Source organism: Poecilia reticulata, linkage group LG2 (genome assembly GCF_000633615.1).
Source record: "Poecilia reticulata strain Guanapo linkage group LG2, Guppy_female_1.0+MT, whole genome shotgun sequence".
NCBI classification, from domain to species: Eukaryota; Metazoa; Chordata; class Actinopteri; order Cyprinodontiformes; family Poeciliidae; genus Poecilia; species Poecilia reticulata.
In genome coordinates, this window is record NC_024332.1 from 8913016 (window position 1) to 8928613 (window position 15598).

The window sequence follows — 15598 nt, forward strand, 5'->3', positions numbered from 1 at the left end:
TGAAACAAACCGGTAACAAAAATAAATCTTTCTCATTTTTCCATAATAAAGAACATTATCGTACCCATACGTCATAATATACAAATGATAAATTTGAAACACTTTGTACAGAGGAACACAAACAGAAGGACAATAGAGAAGGAAAAGGGATTGTGTCGGGGAAAATGGAGGGAAAAGAGAGTGTGCTTGTAGAAAAAGGGGAGGTGCGTTTGATTTAAAATTCAGACCTGGTGGAAACGGAGGTGGTGTCACACATAGTAATGTATGTAACCCCCGCACATTCTGCAGAAAAAGCTTGAGCTGCAGACTCAAATGAAATAATTGTTTTTTTTTTAATCTGTGAAAAATACGAGGAATGAGCAGAGTATGCGTCTATAGGTGTTGGTGAAAAGTGTTTACAGAGTCTCAGCGGCGGTGTGTGGATATTGTGCTAAAAAAAACCCCTACTGTACAGACTTTGTGATCATGGTAGAGCATGGTTGTTAGGACTGTAGACAGGTAAACAAAAACATCAGATATGCAAGTGATTTTTTTTTCTCTCGAAAGAAAAAAAAAGTCTGAGTGCAAAAACACAGACGAAGAACACACAGGCACAGCAGAATTGAATCAATCATTAAGATGACACGGAACGTAAACGCATCCTCAGAGACGACATGAAGACCCCCCCCCCGCCCCCCCCCCCAGAAAACACATTCACATTTCGAGATTTCAGTTTCCCACGACTCCTGGAGAACAATTTTGTTTTCGTCAGTTGCCCAAAAAGAGGCGGGCTAACATTTCAGATCAGCTTCTTGTTAAAAATCCAAAGAAAGTCAAGCAAACACACATGAAATCCCTCCCCACAATGTTCTTGTTTAAATCCACAATTTCAATCGATGCGGAACAGTCTCCAGCTTATATATAAACACACAGATTCATTCAATAGGAGCATATCGAACTTAAATACTGAAACACACACATAGAGCTGCCATCAGCAGTCACCTTAGAAAAGGTGAAACTGCCATTCTTCGTTTCCTCTTTCATGTACAGTCAGAAAATTACACTACAGCAAATCTGCTTGAAATTTGAAATGTTTATGTTCTTCGCTTTATTTTAAGAGTCATGTTTTTGCACATATGGTGAAGAAAATGCAGCTTGGATGGCCTTAAAGACTTAACAAAAAATACATAAATAAATAAATAAGTTAGTTGTTGTTTTTCAAAATCTCCAGAGTAAAATATGTCACTTTTATAGTTTTTGAAACTGTGAATATGAATCTTGTCCGTGAATGTTTCTTAGCTAAGACTGGGTAGGACTAGTAAAGGGCGTGTCAAATCATGTAGCTCCGCCTACATTGGCTCCACCCAAAACTCCAAACTGCAGGCTGTCATACATGATTCTAAGTCATGTTAGCCAAGTAAAAAGTAAACCTTGTGACAAACCTTCAATCAGCTTGAATACGGATGTTCATCAAACAAAAGGTTTTACAAAGGATTATCTGAAGGACCTTCTCATTCCACATTCATCCACCAGATCTCTACGATCTCAAGCCTGCAACTTCCTCCACATTCCTCGATCCAGATTAAGGACCATGGGAGATCGGGCATTCGCTGTTGCTGCCCCCCGTCTCTGGAACTCTCTCCCGGATTATTTGAGAGCTCCACAATCACTGGATGACTTCAAAAGAGGCTTAAAGACTTTTTTATTTAAGCAAGCCTACTCTGCCTCCACATGATTTTTATGATGTTGATTTTATCTACGATTTTAGTTGCACTGTGTAGCACTTTGAGATTTTTTCTAATGAAAAGTGCGGTACAAATTACATTTATTAATTATTATTATTATTATTAGTATTATTACCCTGCTATCATGTTGAAATGCATTGCTAGTTTCTGCCAGTTTAGAATATTTTTCTTTCACGAGTCGGCTGCACTTTTTGCTAAGGTTGCTAAAGTTTGGAGTTAAATTTGATGCTACAATTAGCAAAAAAAAGTGTTTTATGTGGTAATCTGTGCAGTGGATTTGTAAAATGGTCATTTCAGAGTTTTTACAAGATGGCCACCGCGCTCAATATAATCTGCTACACATCAACCACAAGAACTAATAAGTTTTGTTCTAGTGCTGCTTCTGCTGTTCCCCACTTCACAAACACTTACCAACTCTGCTTGTCTTACCTTCCTCAACTCCTGACTATACATTGGACACCTTAAACAGTGTTATCTTTTTAAACTAATCGGAACAGTTTCATGATATGAGACAATGAGATTTTTCGAAGATTTAGTCCAAAAATCAAAGGTTTTTGGACTAAACATTTTCATAATTTGGCCTTTCTTCAAGACAGTTAGTGCTAGCTGGAAAATTTGTGCTTCAAGGTTTTCAGTCTTCTTTGTCCCATCAAAAACTCTAAAGTTTGGTTTTCTAGATCAAGATTGTGACTTATTTCAGCTTGACCCCACCGACACATATTTAGAGCTGTAACTCTGATGCAGACATTTTACTCTGAAGACTTTTCCTTCAACGCAATAAAACAGCAAAATCAAAGCTAATCAATTGACACCCAAGCTTGTGTGCAATCTTATGTCCATCTCAAATGCATCTGTGAATTTAAGACATCTAAGAATCGGATTTTAGTTATTTCTCTTTGACATGACAACGGCCATGTTACACAATATAAATGCTAATTGCAGTTTTCCTGGTGTGGATGTTTGACTCGTTGTGCGTGTGGGTTTCGCTCTGCCACAGTTACATAAGCTGATGGGGCAGTTACCATTGCTGACTGAGCAGATCCACCCTCCCCTAACCCATTTTAGCCACCCACTGAAAATCTGCACTCATGCTGGTCCATGAGAGCCGGTAAAATGTCAAAAGCTACCAGCTGTGACCAGCCAGTTTCTCCAAGTCCAGTCATTTTTCCCTAATGCAAAAAATAACAGAAACAGTGTGTATGGTCTCCCCCACCATTCTCCAGTGTTTTAATGGGTCGTCTGGCAAAATTGGCCAGGATTGCAACAGATACATTCACATTGATTTTCTCTGACAGGATCCAATTGATTGATTGAATGTGCCTTCCTAAGCGTCAGTCCTGCAGGGGGAAATATCAGCATTCCGACATACACGCTGGTCAGGGAGTCAGCAGAAATCTTCTTAGATGTACATAGAGCCAAATTTAGAGAGATGTCCAATACATTTCTTTTATTTGAAGTCAAGTCAGAGAGATGTTTAATTGGAAGAGTTCTGCAGGAATGTGAGCTGGACCGTCTCAGTCCAGCGGCTCGGTTGGTGCCAATCACTCTCAAGCCCAAAGAGATCATTTCAGGCATCCGTCTTTTCTTTCCTTCTGGTTGCATCCACTTCCTGTGAGTTCTTCTCTTGTGAGGTGTCTATTTAAAATGGTCTTTTTCAAAAGAGTAACAGGATCTGTTTAGAAACAATATGGCCTTTAAATACATAGTGATCTCGTTTTGTGTTCGGTGTGCTATCGCAGTGGGCTAGCTGCTTGAACTTGTGCTCAGGTGGCACGTGAAAGCCAGTATTTCATTTGGACATTGGAACGTTTCCTTTTGTTTTTTCTTCTTTTTTTTGTTTTTTACAAAAAGTTGAAAGAGTCAATTGTGCAACCGTTTGTGTCAACAACTGATAAGATCTCAAGAAGGAAACGCACTCTTCGAAAGCTGCCTTGCATCTCTCCAGACGGTCAGTTTCCTCTGACGTTCCCGGAGTCGATAAATTTGTCTCAGCAGAAGTTGATCTGGGATGGGGGATAAGTCAGTGCAACAGACGACCACACATCGATGCAACACGTCTCTGAGGATTCCAATGCCAGATGAGCAGAAAGATCCATTTGGCGTTTGTCCAAAACTCTAAGGATGATTCTAAAGGCTGTGGCAGGTTTGACAGGATGAATGCTGAAAATCTTTTTGAATATGTGGAATTTCTGAAGAGTAGGAATGTTGAAAACGTGTGACTGTACAATTGCTGAGCGATGCGGCTTGATCACTCATTGGATGAAGAAAACAAAGAGCTGCCATAACGTCCTCCACCAACCCCTTGAAGAGTCATAGATAGGGTGTTGCCATTCTGTATTAGTGGACCAAAAAGGTTTGAGCTCAGTTCTGCATATGATCAGGCACCCTATCTGGTCCTCCCGGTGTCTTTCAAATCCATCTTCTCTGTCTTCCTCTTGTTAGTTTTCAGCTGTCGATAGTCCATCTCCTCCTTTCGCTCCCGTTGACCTCTCGCCGACTCCTCAGATGTGTCTTTTCATGTGCAGCGCCAAATGATCCGACCGCGAGAAGCACCTGCAGCCGAAGAAGGAGGAGAAAACAGAGAACAGCTTGTTAGCTCGTTACTAAAGCATGAGGAAGAAGTTTGTTTTGTAGACGGAGCTAAATGTTGCTGTTAGCTAGTGAGTGCTGAGCCGCTAATGCGCACGCAATTAGTATATGTGTAACTAATTCATAATCAGCGTTTTCAGCAGAACTCCTAATGACTTCAGCTGCGCCATGAATAACTAGAGAGCCTGCAGATGGATCTGTTGAAACAGTGTTGGGGGGAAGGAAGAGGAGGAGAGGAGGGGAATAAAAGGCGGCATGCAAAACATGCGCAGGCAAACGACAGCTAAATTAGAAGGCTCGAAGCCTCTCATCTAAAAAAACCAGCCTGGTGGAATTGCTGGGGCGTCGCTCCACGGTGAAAAATGAAATTGCTCTTGTCTTTTGTTATCAGCAAGGGGTTTTTGAAAAATGTTTGCGAAAATGAGGATTTCAAGCTGATTGCCACAAACTGACATAATAAAGGCTTTCAGCTGGCTCATTCCTGTGCCTGCTTCCACACACACACACACGCGCGCACACCCCCACACACGCACACCCCCCCACACACACACATTTATGCAGCCTTTATCAGACCCTTACATTTTTTTTCATATGCATGTCTGGATAAACTATGCTTCCGCTGAGAGTTTGTAGAGGAAAACAACTGCTTCATTCCCAAGAGAAGTGCTTTCCAAATAAGAGGGTTGGTTTGTAAGAGATAACAGGGAGCTGTTAGCTTTGGTAATTGGTGTGTAAGAAACATTTGAGAGGAAGAGTTCTTTTAGGGTGAGTCTTATTTCACTATTGATCATTTTATTTGCATTAGCACTTCCCCTTGGCCTCCTCATTTCACCCATTTCAAGAAGGTAGTGCATTGTTAGCCATCACTGAGTCCTCTTGCTTAAAAAGATCAGAGACATGGTAGAAGTAGTAGTTTTCAAAAACAATTCTAATATTTTTGACTTCAACTTTTAAGCCTTTGAGAAACAAGTCCAAGTGAAATCTCTAAAAGGTAAGTCAGTCAAATCTCAATTTGTCAGAGGGCAAGTCTGACTTCAGTCCCAAGTTCTTTGAGGGGCAAGTCCAAGGTAAGTATCAAGTTTTTGCAAAGAAAGTCAACATCAAGTTTTTCATTTTTTAGGAGAAAATCCAGTTTCAAACTTTTTGCCCTCGAGTCTTTCAACCCAAGACCAAATCAAATTTCAGGTCTTCATTGACTGAAGTTAACATTCCCCCATTGAATACATGCACAAGGTTTCATTCAGTGACGAGACAAAATTCATCTGATTCAATGGTTCTGAGCTTCTAGAATTTTTGCCATGACAAGGAAGTCTTATAGGGTATGTTTTCCACATGGAACTGTTTTTAGCGATCATAATCTGAGGGCTTTTTTCTTGAATGTAAGGAGTCAAACTGCAGCTAGCTATGTGGAGATACTGCAGCGGACGTCCCATTGGACTGAGGGCCTTCATCTGTCTGTCAGACAAAAGGACTTCTTCCAGGAGAATGCCTGTCCTCTTTACACTTCCCATGGTGCATTTGCAGAAACAGATGTCACTTTGAGACCGTGGGTTCCCTTCGTGACACCATCTTCATCCCTAGGAACAATGCTCCAACCAGTCTACTGGAGACTAAGAGTTGTTTGGCTTAAAATCAACAGGAATATTTTTCTTGGAGAAAGTATCTGAGAAACAAAGGACATTTTCCAATTACAACATTCAGTCACATTTTAAACCTAACAAGACTGTCAGACAGAGACTGTTTTACACCATGTTAATCATTAAAAACCAGCATTACAGAGGAGGTGACCTCAGGTTTAATCTTTCCAACACCTACAGTGCAGCTTGGACTCGTCTCTCCAGGAGTTTTAACAGCTTTTCACACCTTCAGAAATATGACCAAAACAAGTCACACAGCAGGGTTAGGGATATGTTTGGCGCACCAAATGAGAAAAATAGAAGTATTGACCTAAATGGAGGGCGGGGCCAATGACTTATATTTCCTTAATTATTCATTCTAGGACCTTAATGGCCCTAGTGTGATTGTTCAGACTACAAATTATAACCTCAACAAGGGTTGTTTTTTCCAACCCTTGTTCAGAAGTTTACAGGCTTTTTGGGTGAGAGGTGAAACATCTTCAAGAATTGAGAGAAATCTTGTTGCCTTCTACTCAAACACTTCGCATATTCATGTCCCGACTGACTGTGGATCTACACCAGCAAACCCCAACTCATGAAATCAGGCTGTAATATCCAAACTGTGGAAAATTATCTAATGATGCATATTCATATTTATCTCTAATATTCATTACAACACCTGACTTTAGTATATTGACTGATATACAGAAGTTGGGTTCAATGGTATAAAATGGTTTGCTTACAGCAATGAAATTAGAGGCGTTTGGAATAAATTGGTAACAGGTAGGTATGATTGTGAGATGGGACCAACTAATTTGACCTCTCTACATCACAAAAAAACTATTAGTACTCCCTCCTACCCACTTACTAGCATAAGCAAACTACATGAAGTGACTAAGTGGCAGGGCAAAGGGCATTTACTGCTATAAGTGAATATGGCTGAACTGAATCAATCTAAAGCAACCAAAGACAATAGATGCCTGTGTGATCTTCACCATGAAAATGATATCCACATGTCTTCAGCTGTTGATTGTTTTTAAGACAATCAACAGTTCGTCCTGTCTGCCAAACAGACAGGTTGAGCCTCCATGTCATACCACTTTCTGTCCTATCTTTATGTGTGTGTTTATCCATACACTCTCGTGGAATGAACAAAGTGCTACGGAGTCATTCATCACTGTTCTCGTGTGTCATTAGGAGTGTGTGAGTGTGTGTGTACACTTTCGGAGACAGATGGCAAAGTATGAGTCACGACTTGGGGGCACGACACCAGCTGGCACACCGTGGGTCTGTCTCACCCCACAACACCCCCTGCAATCCTCAATCTTCCTCTCGACGTTTTTTGTCTCCACTGTTTCCCCTCTTCTTTAATCTCAGCAGGGGGCATGTGTGTGTTTGGGTCTTTAGGCTGGAAGGGCTGGACGCCTACTGACACATGACAGAGGTGGGCCCAAATTAGAGGTGTGCCTGCGGGGAGGGGATAGGGGGGGGGGAAATACTGTACATACAGTCTACCCAGCTGGGACTTGATTTAGCTGTCGCTGTCTGGCCTGCTGTTCATTAACACACACTCAAAGACCCCCCAATCTTATCAACATTAGGGAAAGTACCCCAGGTGAGATGGGATTTCTTTTTGTCCTTTAATAATGAACCTATGCATGATTCAAGAGGTCCCATATTCACTAACTTCCTCCATTGTGTCCAATTTCCACACTGTCGCTGTACTTAAAGGCTCCCATACAGTAGATAGTTTATGCCACATTTGACAAATGGATGACATCTTCATTGAGTTCCATCCTCATGAATAACTGAAGATTGTTGAATATAATTTACTGAAAGATCAACCTGGAACTACGCTGCAAAAAGTGCCTCCTCTGTTACAACCTTACCAAACTCAAGTTCCATAAAATAATTCGGGGGCTTGTAAAAATGTGTTTTTTCCTTACAGGAATTATTTTCCTACTAACTGAAAACATGTTTTTATATAAGGAGAACATAAAGTTAAACATTTTTGTGCTTAAAGTAAATTAAAACTTAATTAATATTACATTACTGCTCAGATTTAGAGTATATTTTAAGTCAAATATATTTTTAAATTTTTCAAATTTTGCAATGTTTTTAAAGACAATGAAAATCACTTTCTCACTGTAATTATTGTGCTTCTTTCCCATCACTTTAAATACTTCATGGGTATTGGAGGAGCCATAAAAAATGACTTTAAATTAAAACAGAGATTTTTCTGTCTTGTTAATGTTATAAAAGCCCTGGACCAGTGCTTCAGTATCTGACATTTTTGTCTTGTAAAGTGCATTAACACAACATTTATTATATATTAGCACAGTTTGAATATAATGACAAAAAAAGCAAAATAACATATTGGCTATTTTGGTGCAATAATGGTGCCATGCTTGAAAATACATTTCTGCTTGAAAAATGTAGAGCTCCTTTGGTTTTGGTAAATAAAACAATTTCAGTAAATGTTGATTGATCTTATAAAAACTCCACCTTATGGGTCCAAAACAGAAGATTAATATGTCATAAACTTTTGTGTGATGACATTAATTGATTCCACACCGGTTTAGCACTTTTGCTCCAATCTGAAAGCAGCCTCCATATCAAGGCTCAATCCAGTATTAACATGCAGCACCAGGCTAAATGTAAGCAGAGTGAGCACTCTCTGGGTTCTCCCCTGAAAGCCTTTGCAGGTTTCAAAGAAGCACACATTAGTAATCCTGCCAGCACACTTTCAAACTGGGTCAGAACCAAAACAGTTTAGAGTGTGTTAGTAGTATCTGGTAGCAAACTTTGCAGAAAACACGAATAACAGCAGGAAAATGGGAGAAAAACACATCAGACGGCGTGAAAGGAGGGAGAGTTGTGTTTTGACAGACCTGTCACAGTGGTTGCACTTAAAAGGCTTGGCACCCGTGTGTTTGCGGTAGTGCCTCGTCAGCTCGTCGCTCCTGGCGAATCGCCACTCGCAGCCCTCCCATGAGCACTTGTACGGCTTCTCACCTGGAGCATGAAAGTAAAGAAAAAATATAGATAAGCACCACTTTCATCACCCGTCATATTCTTATTTAGTTATGAGCCACAGCAGCAAATATCAGGTTCCTTTAAGTTAAATATACTGAGCACAAAAAACAAGGAAATTTATGTTTGGCTGATACATCTTGACAAAGCCTGATATACTGTTAGACAGCTAGTTGGTTCCCTCTTAAATGCTTAAATGGTTTCATATTTACGAATGTGAAGAACTGGCAGTGCCAAACAGCTTTTGGGTGAAGCAGTGAACCCTCTCAATGGAAAAAACAAGACTTGTCATTAAATGTGTTTCCATCGTTTTGCTGAAGTCTCACATTAGAACAGGTTGATGGAAACGGTACAATTTAAAATAACTTCCTCAATTTCGTAAAAAAAGTTTTTATACTAGCTTCAGCTGGTTCTAGTTTTTCCAAAAAAGAGTTGAGTCATTAATGGAATATGAAAATATATCTGCCGAAAAAGTTCTGTAGACACGTATTCCAAACACTGTTCTGTCCCTACGTCTCCAGACAGCATGTAACCATCGCCAATTCTAGTTGACATGGTAGAGCAATTACAACTTGAAATGTGTGGTCCATGCTAGTTAGCAACCGTTACATCATGTTTATCACAGCCATGTGTGGAATCAATATCTGACGAACTGACGCTGTGCGTAGCCCGGTTGATCTGCTCTCAACCGGTAGATGGAAACTGTGCCAAATTCGCATTTTCTTTTTTCTGTTTTGCGACATTTTAAAAGTTTGCTCAAAGTTTGCATAATAGTAAGATTGAAACGTAGCTGACATTGGTGATATCTGCAGGCTTAAGCAAGTGAAGTTTGAAACTATTCAAGACAGCACATTAAATGAAATTTAATACAGAAAAAAAACGATAAATTTCACAATCAATCATTGCAAAAACTGACATTTTTGGGGTCCGTTTGAGGCTCTTGGCAGCAAATTTGTGCTAGTTACACAAAATTGCTCTTTGTGTAACTAAGATGGCTCTCTACAGTCTTATATGGGTTATCAATAGAAATAACCCAGCGGCAAAAATAAAAATTCTTCAGCCAACTGGTGATTAACTTGCGCTTAGGCATGATGGACACAAAAAAGCTAGCTATACAGCTAGCTAAGGTATATTAGCAGCTGCTTTTGCCTGACAGAAGAGTTCAGCAAGAAATTAAACTCCATATAGAAGATGAAATAGTCCTGCCATGACAACATTTAAAACTTGTGATTAATGTGTTTAAGGCCAACATTTTTTAAACAGATTAAGACATTTTATAGCCTTGAATTAAAATACATTGGTTGAAGAATGAGACACCATCCCAGGTGTGTGACCCTTACTGGTGCCAAACTTCCACACATTACTAAGACCCATTTGTCAATGGAGTGAATTGTTAAACTGCAAATGCGTCTTCTTCCTTCAGTATTCAAACATCCAATCTTAAAGCCTTAACCAGTCAATAATCACTGACCAGCAATTACATTTTTTTTTTTTACAAATTTCTTGTGAATTTCCCTCTGGGATTAATAAAGTATATTCATTCATTCATTCATTCATGAGGAAATAAACATGGTTTCAACAATGTAAAACTTACTGCCAAGAAGCATTGGAAAAAGCAAACAAATAATCGGACAAAGAGAAATATTTAAAATTCCCCATTCCGTATGTGTGTTTGTCCTTTTTTAGGAGACTGAAAATATAACGAAATGTTCAACTGGAATGGAGAAGCTCCCACTGGTCTACGATCTTGCTGAACATGCAAAAGAGCACAGAAGGGGTTGCAAGAAGTGGAGCGGTAGAAGGGAGGGTGGGGGGGATTAGAGCCAAGGTGGATGAGAGTCTGGGAAGAGAAGGTGAGATGAGTGTGAGTAGGAGAGAAGTGCCGCAGAAGTGGATTAAGGCAGGGGAGGCTGCAGATATGCCGGCAGGGAAAGAAGAAGGAGGAGGAGGAGAGGGGGTGGAGATAATTAGGCCAGTCACATAATGGCAAGGAAGCCACAATACACCAGCTGCGTCCAGCTCTGAAGATGTCAACTGCATCAGTCACATCCCATCTGGTTGAATCCAGACACACTGACCAGCACAGCTTGAGTGCTTTCCACACCAACGCCGGCTTAATCCATCCAATGTGACCATAAAGGAGACACAATCGATGGATCAACTGCTGTCAAGTTCTTGTTCAAAGACGGCGCTTGTTTTACATTGGTACCAAAGGATGTAGAAATTCCACCCAAAAAAGAAAAGGAAAAATCTATGTTTGCACAGTATGTCCAAGCAAACAATTCAAAGGGAACATCTGCTGCTAATTCAGTGGGAATCAACAAGAATCGCCAAGCAAGCCACAACAAATCTAAAGATGAAACAGATCTCACAACGTATGCTCGGTTCAAGGACTGTGGATCAGCCAGAAGCCATGTTGAGGAACACTTAATTAGCAGGACTCAGAGACGATAGAAAGGTGTGAAATGGGGTGTCGGGGGTCTAAACACTGAGGAGGAGATGATCTCCAAGTGATGAAAAGATTCGTCTTCACTTTGCGCTTCTGCTATTTATAGAAACATCTCTTTGAATTGCTGAGGTAAAATTTTAAGAGTTTTTGCTACATCAGTTAATAATGGATGAACAAAGTACTGTATGCAAGAAAAGTTGCAAAGTAGAAATCAATAATTACTTTTGAATTCCACACCAACGCCGCCACTTTTTTTCTAATGCACTACAAAATCTAACAAAATTTAACCACAAGGTGGATTTAAATGACAAATTTGCTCCTGAAAAGTCAATGAACTCATGAAGGACTGCGGTGCTGTGCTTATTAAAATACAAGACCTATTTGCGGTTGAGTAGTTGTATTATTTTTTTATATGCTAATTTTTTCTAGCTCACATCTAAAACATTCCAAAGAAAATGTAGCTTGGGAACCTGAAATACTGAGGAGTAATGCTACTTAAAATGCTTCAGGCTGGTGTTTGCAAATCAACCAATCTACAAGCACCATTCATTTTCCTAGGCTCTGATTGGCTGAACCACCAGCCAATCAGTGGCTGATTGGCTGGTAATCCTTACATCCATGGTAAGGATTACCATGGATGTTAGCTTCTGCTGTAGTGCTGACAATTACCACTGTGTATATTAACATGATCCATATTAAGTGTAAATTTGGAAGCGCCTGTCAAACCTATTGACAGGCGTTTGGAGTGCCCCTCCTACTGTTTCTGCCTTTGTCTACTTCTGCAGTTATAGAGGTATGTTTAGAAAATACTGCCATATTATAATTGTACTAGACAATTGTAATCACAAATCTTCTATGAGGATCCATAAATGTTCTTCAGTTAAATTCTAAGACATAAGATAAGTTGAAGTTGGTATCTAAAGCACTCCACACCAAATCACTGCAGAAATATCCAGTAAAAATGGTGCAGTGGAGGCTGAAGACCTGCTAGTTTTACACCATAAATCTACAGACTAGGTTTTTGCTCTGCTGGGTGATTTTGTTTAGAAATGCTGAAAACTGGACAGTGTTTACGAGGTGTGGGGCAGGGGGGGCTTACACATAATCACTGAACAACCACAATGAATAGCATATTGGATCAAATTTAATGTTTTCAAACATAAACAAGTCAGCTTTTAAAATGTATTTATGGACACCGTTTCACTTTTCAATTACAAACAGTAGAAGACACATTACATATGGTGCTTTTCATAAAGTATTTTCCCCCTTACGGATTACATCTGGTTTGCATCTTTTTCAGACGTGAATTCTTCAGATCAAGCAAAATTTAACAGCTGACAGAGACTTTACAAATTCATGGAGTAAAAGCAATTCAAAAGTATTTCTGTGAATATATAATACCCTCACTGTTACTCAACAATGCACTGTGTCTGACGAGGTTTTGCTATGTATAATTCAGTTCACTTTGATTTGGTCTCAGCAGTTAGTCCAGTTCCCTGGACCCGGTCCTCAGCAGGTCTGACCCCTTCCGCCTCTGGCCAATGAAATCCCCAGGAGGCAGGGATGCCTGTGTGTGTTGCCTAGCAATGTCTGCAAGGGGGAGGGGTGCGTTGCATCTGTATGTGTGTGAGAGTGTGTGTGTGTGGGGGGAGGGGGGTGAAACACGAGGAGGCAGCATTCGGCGCAGCTGGCTGGATCTGGTACCGGCACGCCGCCACGCCGCCGGCCAATTAGTGAGCGCGCTGGCAGAGTGCAGAGCCAGTTGCTTGGTGGTGATAGTGGTGGTGGAGGAGAGGGGCGGGGCGGCAGCCTGCAGCAGTACACAGCCACTCAGCTACCGACTCCTCCAACCATACACTGCTCATGTTGCCTGGCAACAAGCCCCCCCATCACCACGGCGCTCGTCTCCCTTAAGAAACCGTCCGACAACCGGGCGAACGCAGCCGGCCCCTGCTGCCTCTCACCAACACCGTTCTAGACTGACAGCTCCATCTAATCCAGATTAGCCCCAACACAGACATAATCAGATTATATTCCTGTTAACTTTGGATTAGTTTAATGAAAACACTGAATGAAGATTATGAAGTTAAGTGGATTATTTATGGAAAGTGTTAATTTGTGCGTCAAGAAAAAAGAACTCCATCTGTTTTCCAGCTACTTTTTTATTCATCTGAGGAAGCGGCATATGTGCAGTCTCCTTCCAAAACACATTTCTCATGTGTAATCTGATAACTGGGTGTTTCCCTGAGTCACCGTAATCCCATTATGTGTAATCTGTTACTTCCGAACGTTCTCTCGTGTGTAAGTACGAGCGGCGGCGTGTGCGCCGCGCTCCACAGCCTCTCAGGTGCCAGTACTGGAGCTTAATTACATTCCCTCCATTAGCCAGAACCTGGGCAGAGCGTCCGGGTCTCCCAGGTCATTACAGACGCTCAGGCTGGAGCGGCACCGCGGTGAGGGAGAGGAAAGACACACAGGTTAGAATGGGAATGACGGAAAATAAAAGGGATTTTCTGTTTGTGATAAATGAAACAGGCAACAGAATTTTGGCCGTTTTTTCTTTGCAAAGTAGCTCAGTCAGAGTTGACATGCAGGCAGGACAGTGATGTGAACATCAGGTGTCAAGTGTTAAGTCTAGATTTTGACTGAACCATTATCACATGTGGAAGTTCAAGCATTCAGTTGTAGCTCTGTGGACGATGGATGGATGGATGGATGGATGGATGGATGGATGGATGGATGGATGGATGGATGGATGGATGGATGGATGGATGGATGGATGGATGGATGGATNTGGATGGATGGATGGATGGATGGATGGATGGATGGATGGATGGATGGATGGATGGATGGATGGATGGATGGATGGATGGATGGATGGATGGAAGGATGGATGGATGGATGGATGGATGGAAGGAAGGAAGGAGATCAGTTGACCTTAGTTGACCCCACCTCCTGTACCTCAGCAGTAACTTTTGTCCATGGAACCCTTCTTGCTGTTTCCTTAAAGCATAATTATGAAATCGTTTCTTCTTCTAGACTTCATGGGAATCCTATTAATAAAAATCACATTCTTCAAAGAAATAGAGCTAATTTATTTGCTGTTATTTAACAATATCTTATCGAAATATGGAGGGTGAAGATGTGAGTGGCAGAATGTGAGCAGGATGAAGATGAAAACATGCAGCCCGGCATTGTATTCCAGAAAGAGGCGCTTTAAGGAGGACAGAACGGAGGATGAGGCAAGGTAATGAGAAAAAAGAAAAAGGCAGAACAACCCAACAGTCTTCTTTTTTTTTTTTTTTCACCCCGGCCTCAAAATCTAATTGTACCATTCCTTATCTGCCATAAGCCTATTCACAAAAAAAGCTCTACAGGGCACTGTCATTTCCACTCAGCCCGTCTAATTCCAGATTAAATCGTAGCCTTTTTCCCCTCGTTTGGTAATTTATGGAAATAACAACTAAGAAAAAGAGGATTTGAGTAATGACATCTTTAAACTTGTCAGGATAATGGCTCAGTGAATGAGGGAGCCTGTGGCACTGTTGTAGGCTCCAAAGAGGTTCTGTACTGTACCTCCCCCGTTTGTCTCCGCTTTGTTCACCCAGCGCCTCTATCTCTTCTTCTTCTGCTGTTCGTCTTACTTTTGTTTCCTTTTGTCAACAGTTTCTCCTTCGTCGTCCTACCTCACTGCTTTGAGTAACAAGACAGGTCTCCTTTCAGTGCAAGGCTCCAAACAAGAACATTTTGGCATTTGATATTTTTTTAAATTAGGAAATTACAAACTTATTCAAGGTTTAGTACTTCACAGATTTTTCTGAGGTAACTTGACTCTAAATATTAGCATAAAAAGTTTCAATTTTCCTCGAATTTTAGTGAAAAATTGAAGGCACTGTTTAAAACACAAAATTAAGTATGAACCGTGTAGAAGAAATGAATTCCTTCCAAATGGATTTCAATAAAGTCCCAGAATATGAAGTCCATCTTCCCACAGCATGATGCTGCGACTGCCATGCGTTATTGTGGAAATGGTGCCCATGGTGGTGGTTAGCGGCAGCCAACAGCTATTAGCTGCTACAACGGGGTACTACTGCCAGACTAAGAACTTTTTAATAAAAACATTTATTTAATAGCAAGAATAAAGTCAGAATAATTTCAGAATAAAGTTGTAATGATACAAGACTAAA

General features: G+C 40.8%; 1 protein-coding gene across 1 annotated transcript in view; it reads right to left on the reverse strand.

Annotated features, from left to right (window-relative positions):
- Positions 1 to 1763: 1763 nt before the first annotated feature.
- Positions 1764 to 15598, reverse strand: part of klf7a (Kruppel like factor 7a) — a 48989-nt gene continuing 35154 nt past the window's right edge. The window contains exons 3-4 of the mRNA XM_008423636.2: positions 8821 to 8944; positions 1764 to 4277 (exon numbers count right to left, since the gene is read on the reverse strand). Coding sequence (XP_008421858.1) covers positions 4226 to 4277; positions 8821 to 8944 — 176 coding nt within the window. The 3' untranslated portion in view covers positions 1764 to 4225. The remainder of the gene's footprint in view (positions 4278 to 8820; positions 8945 to 15598) is intronic.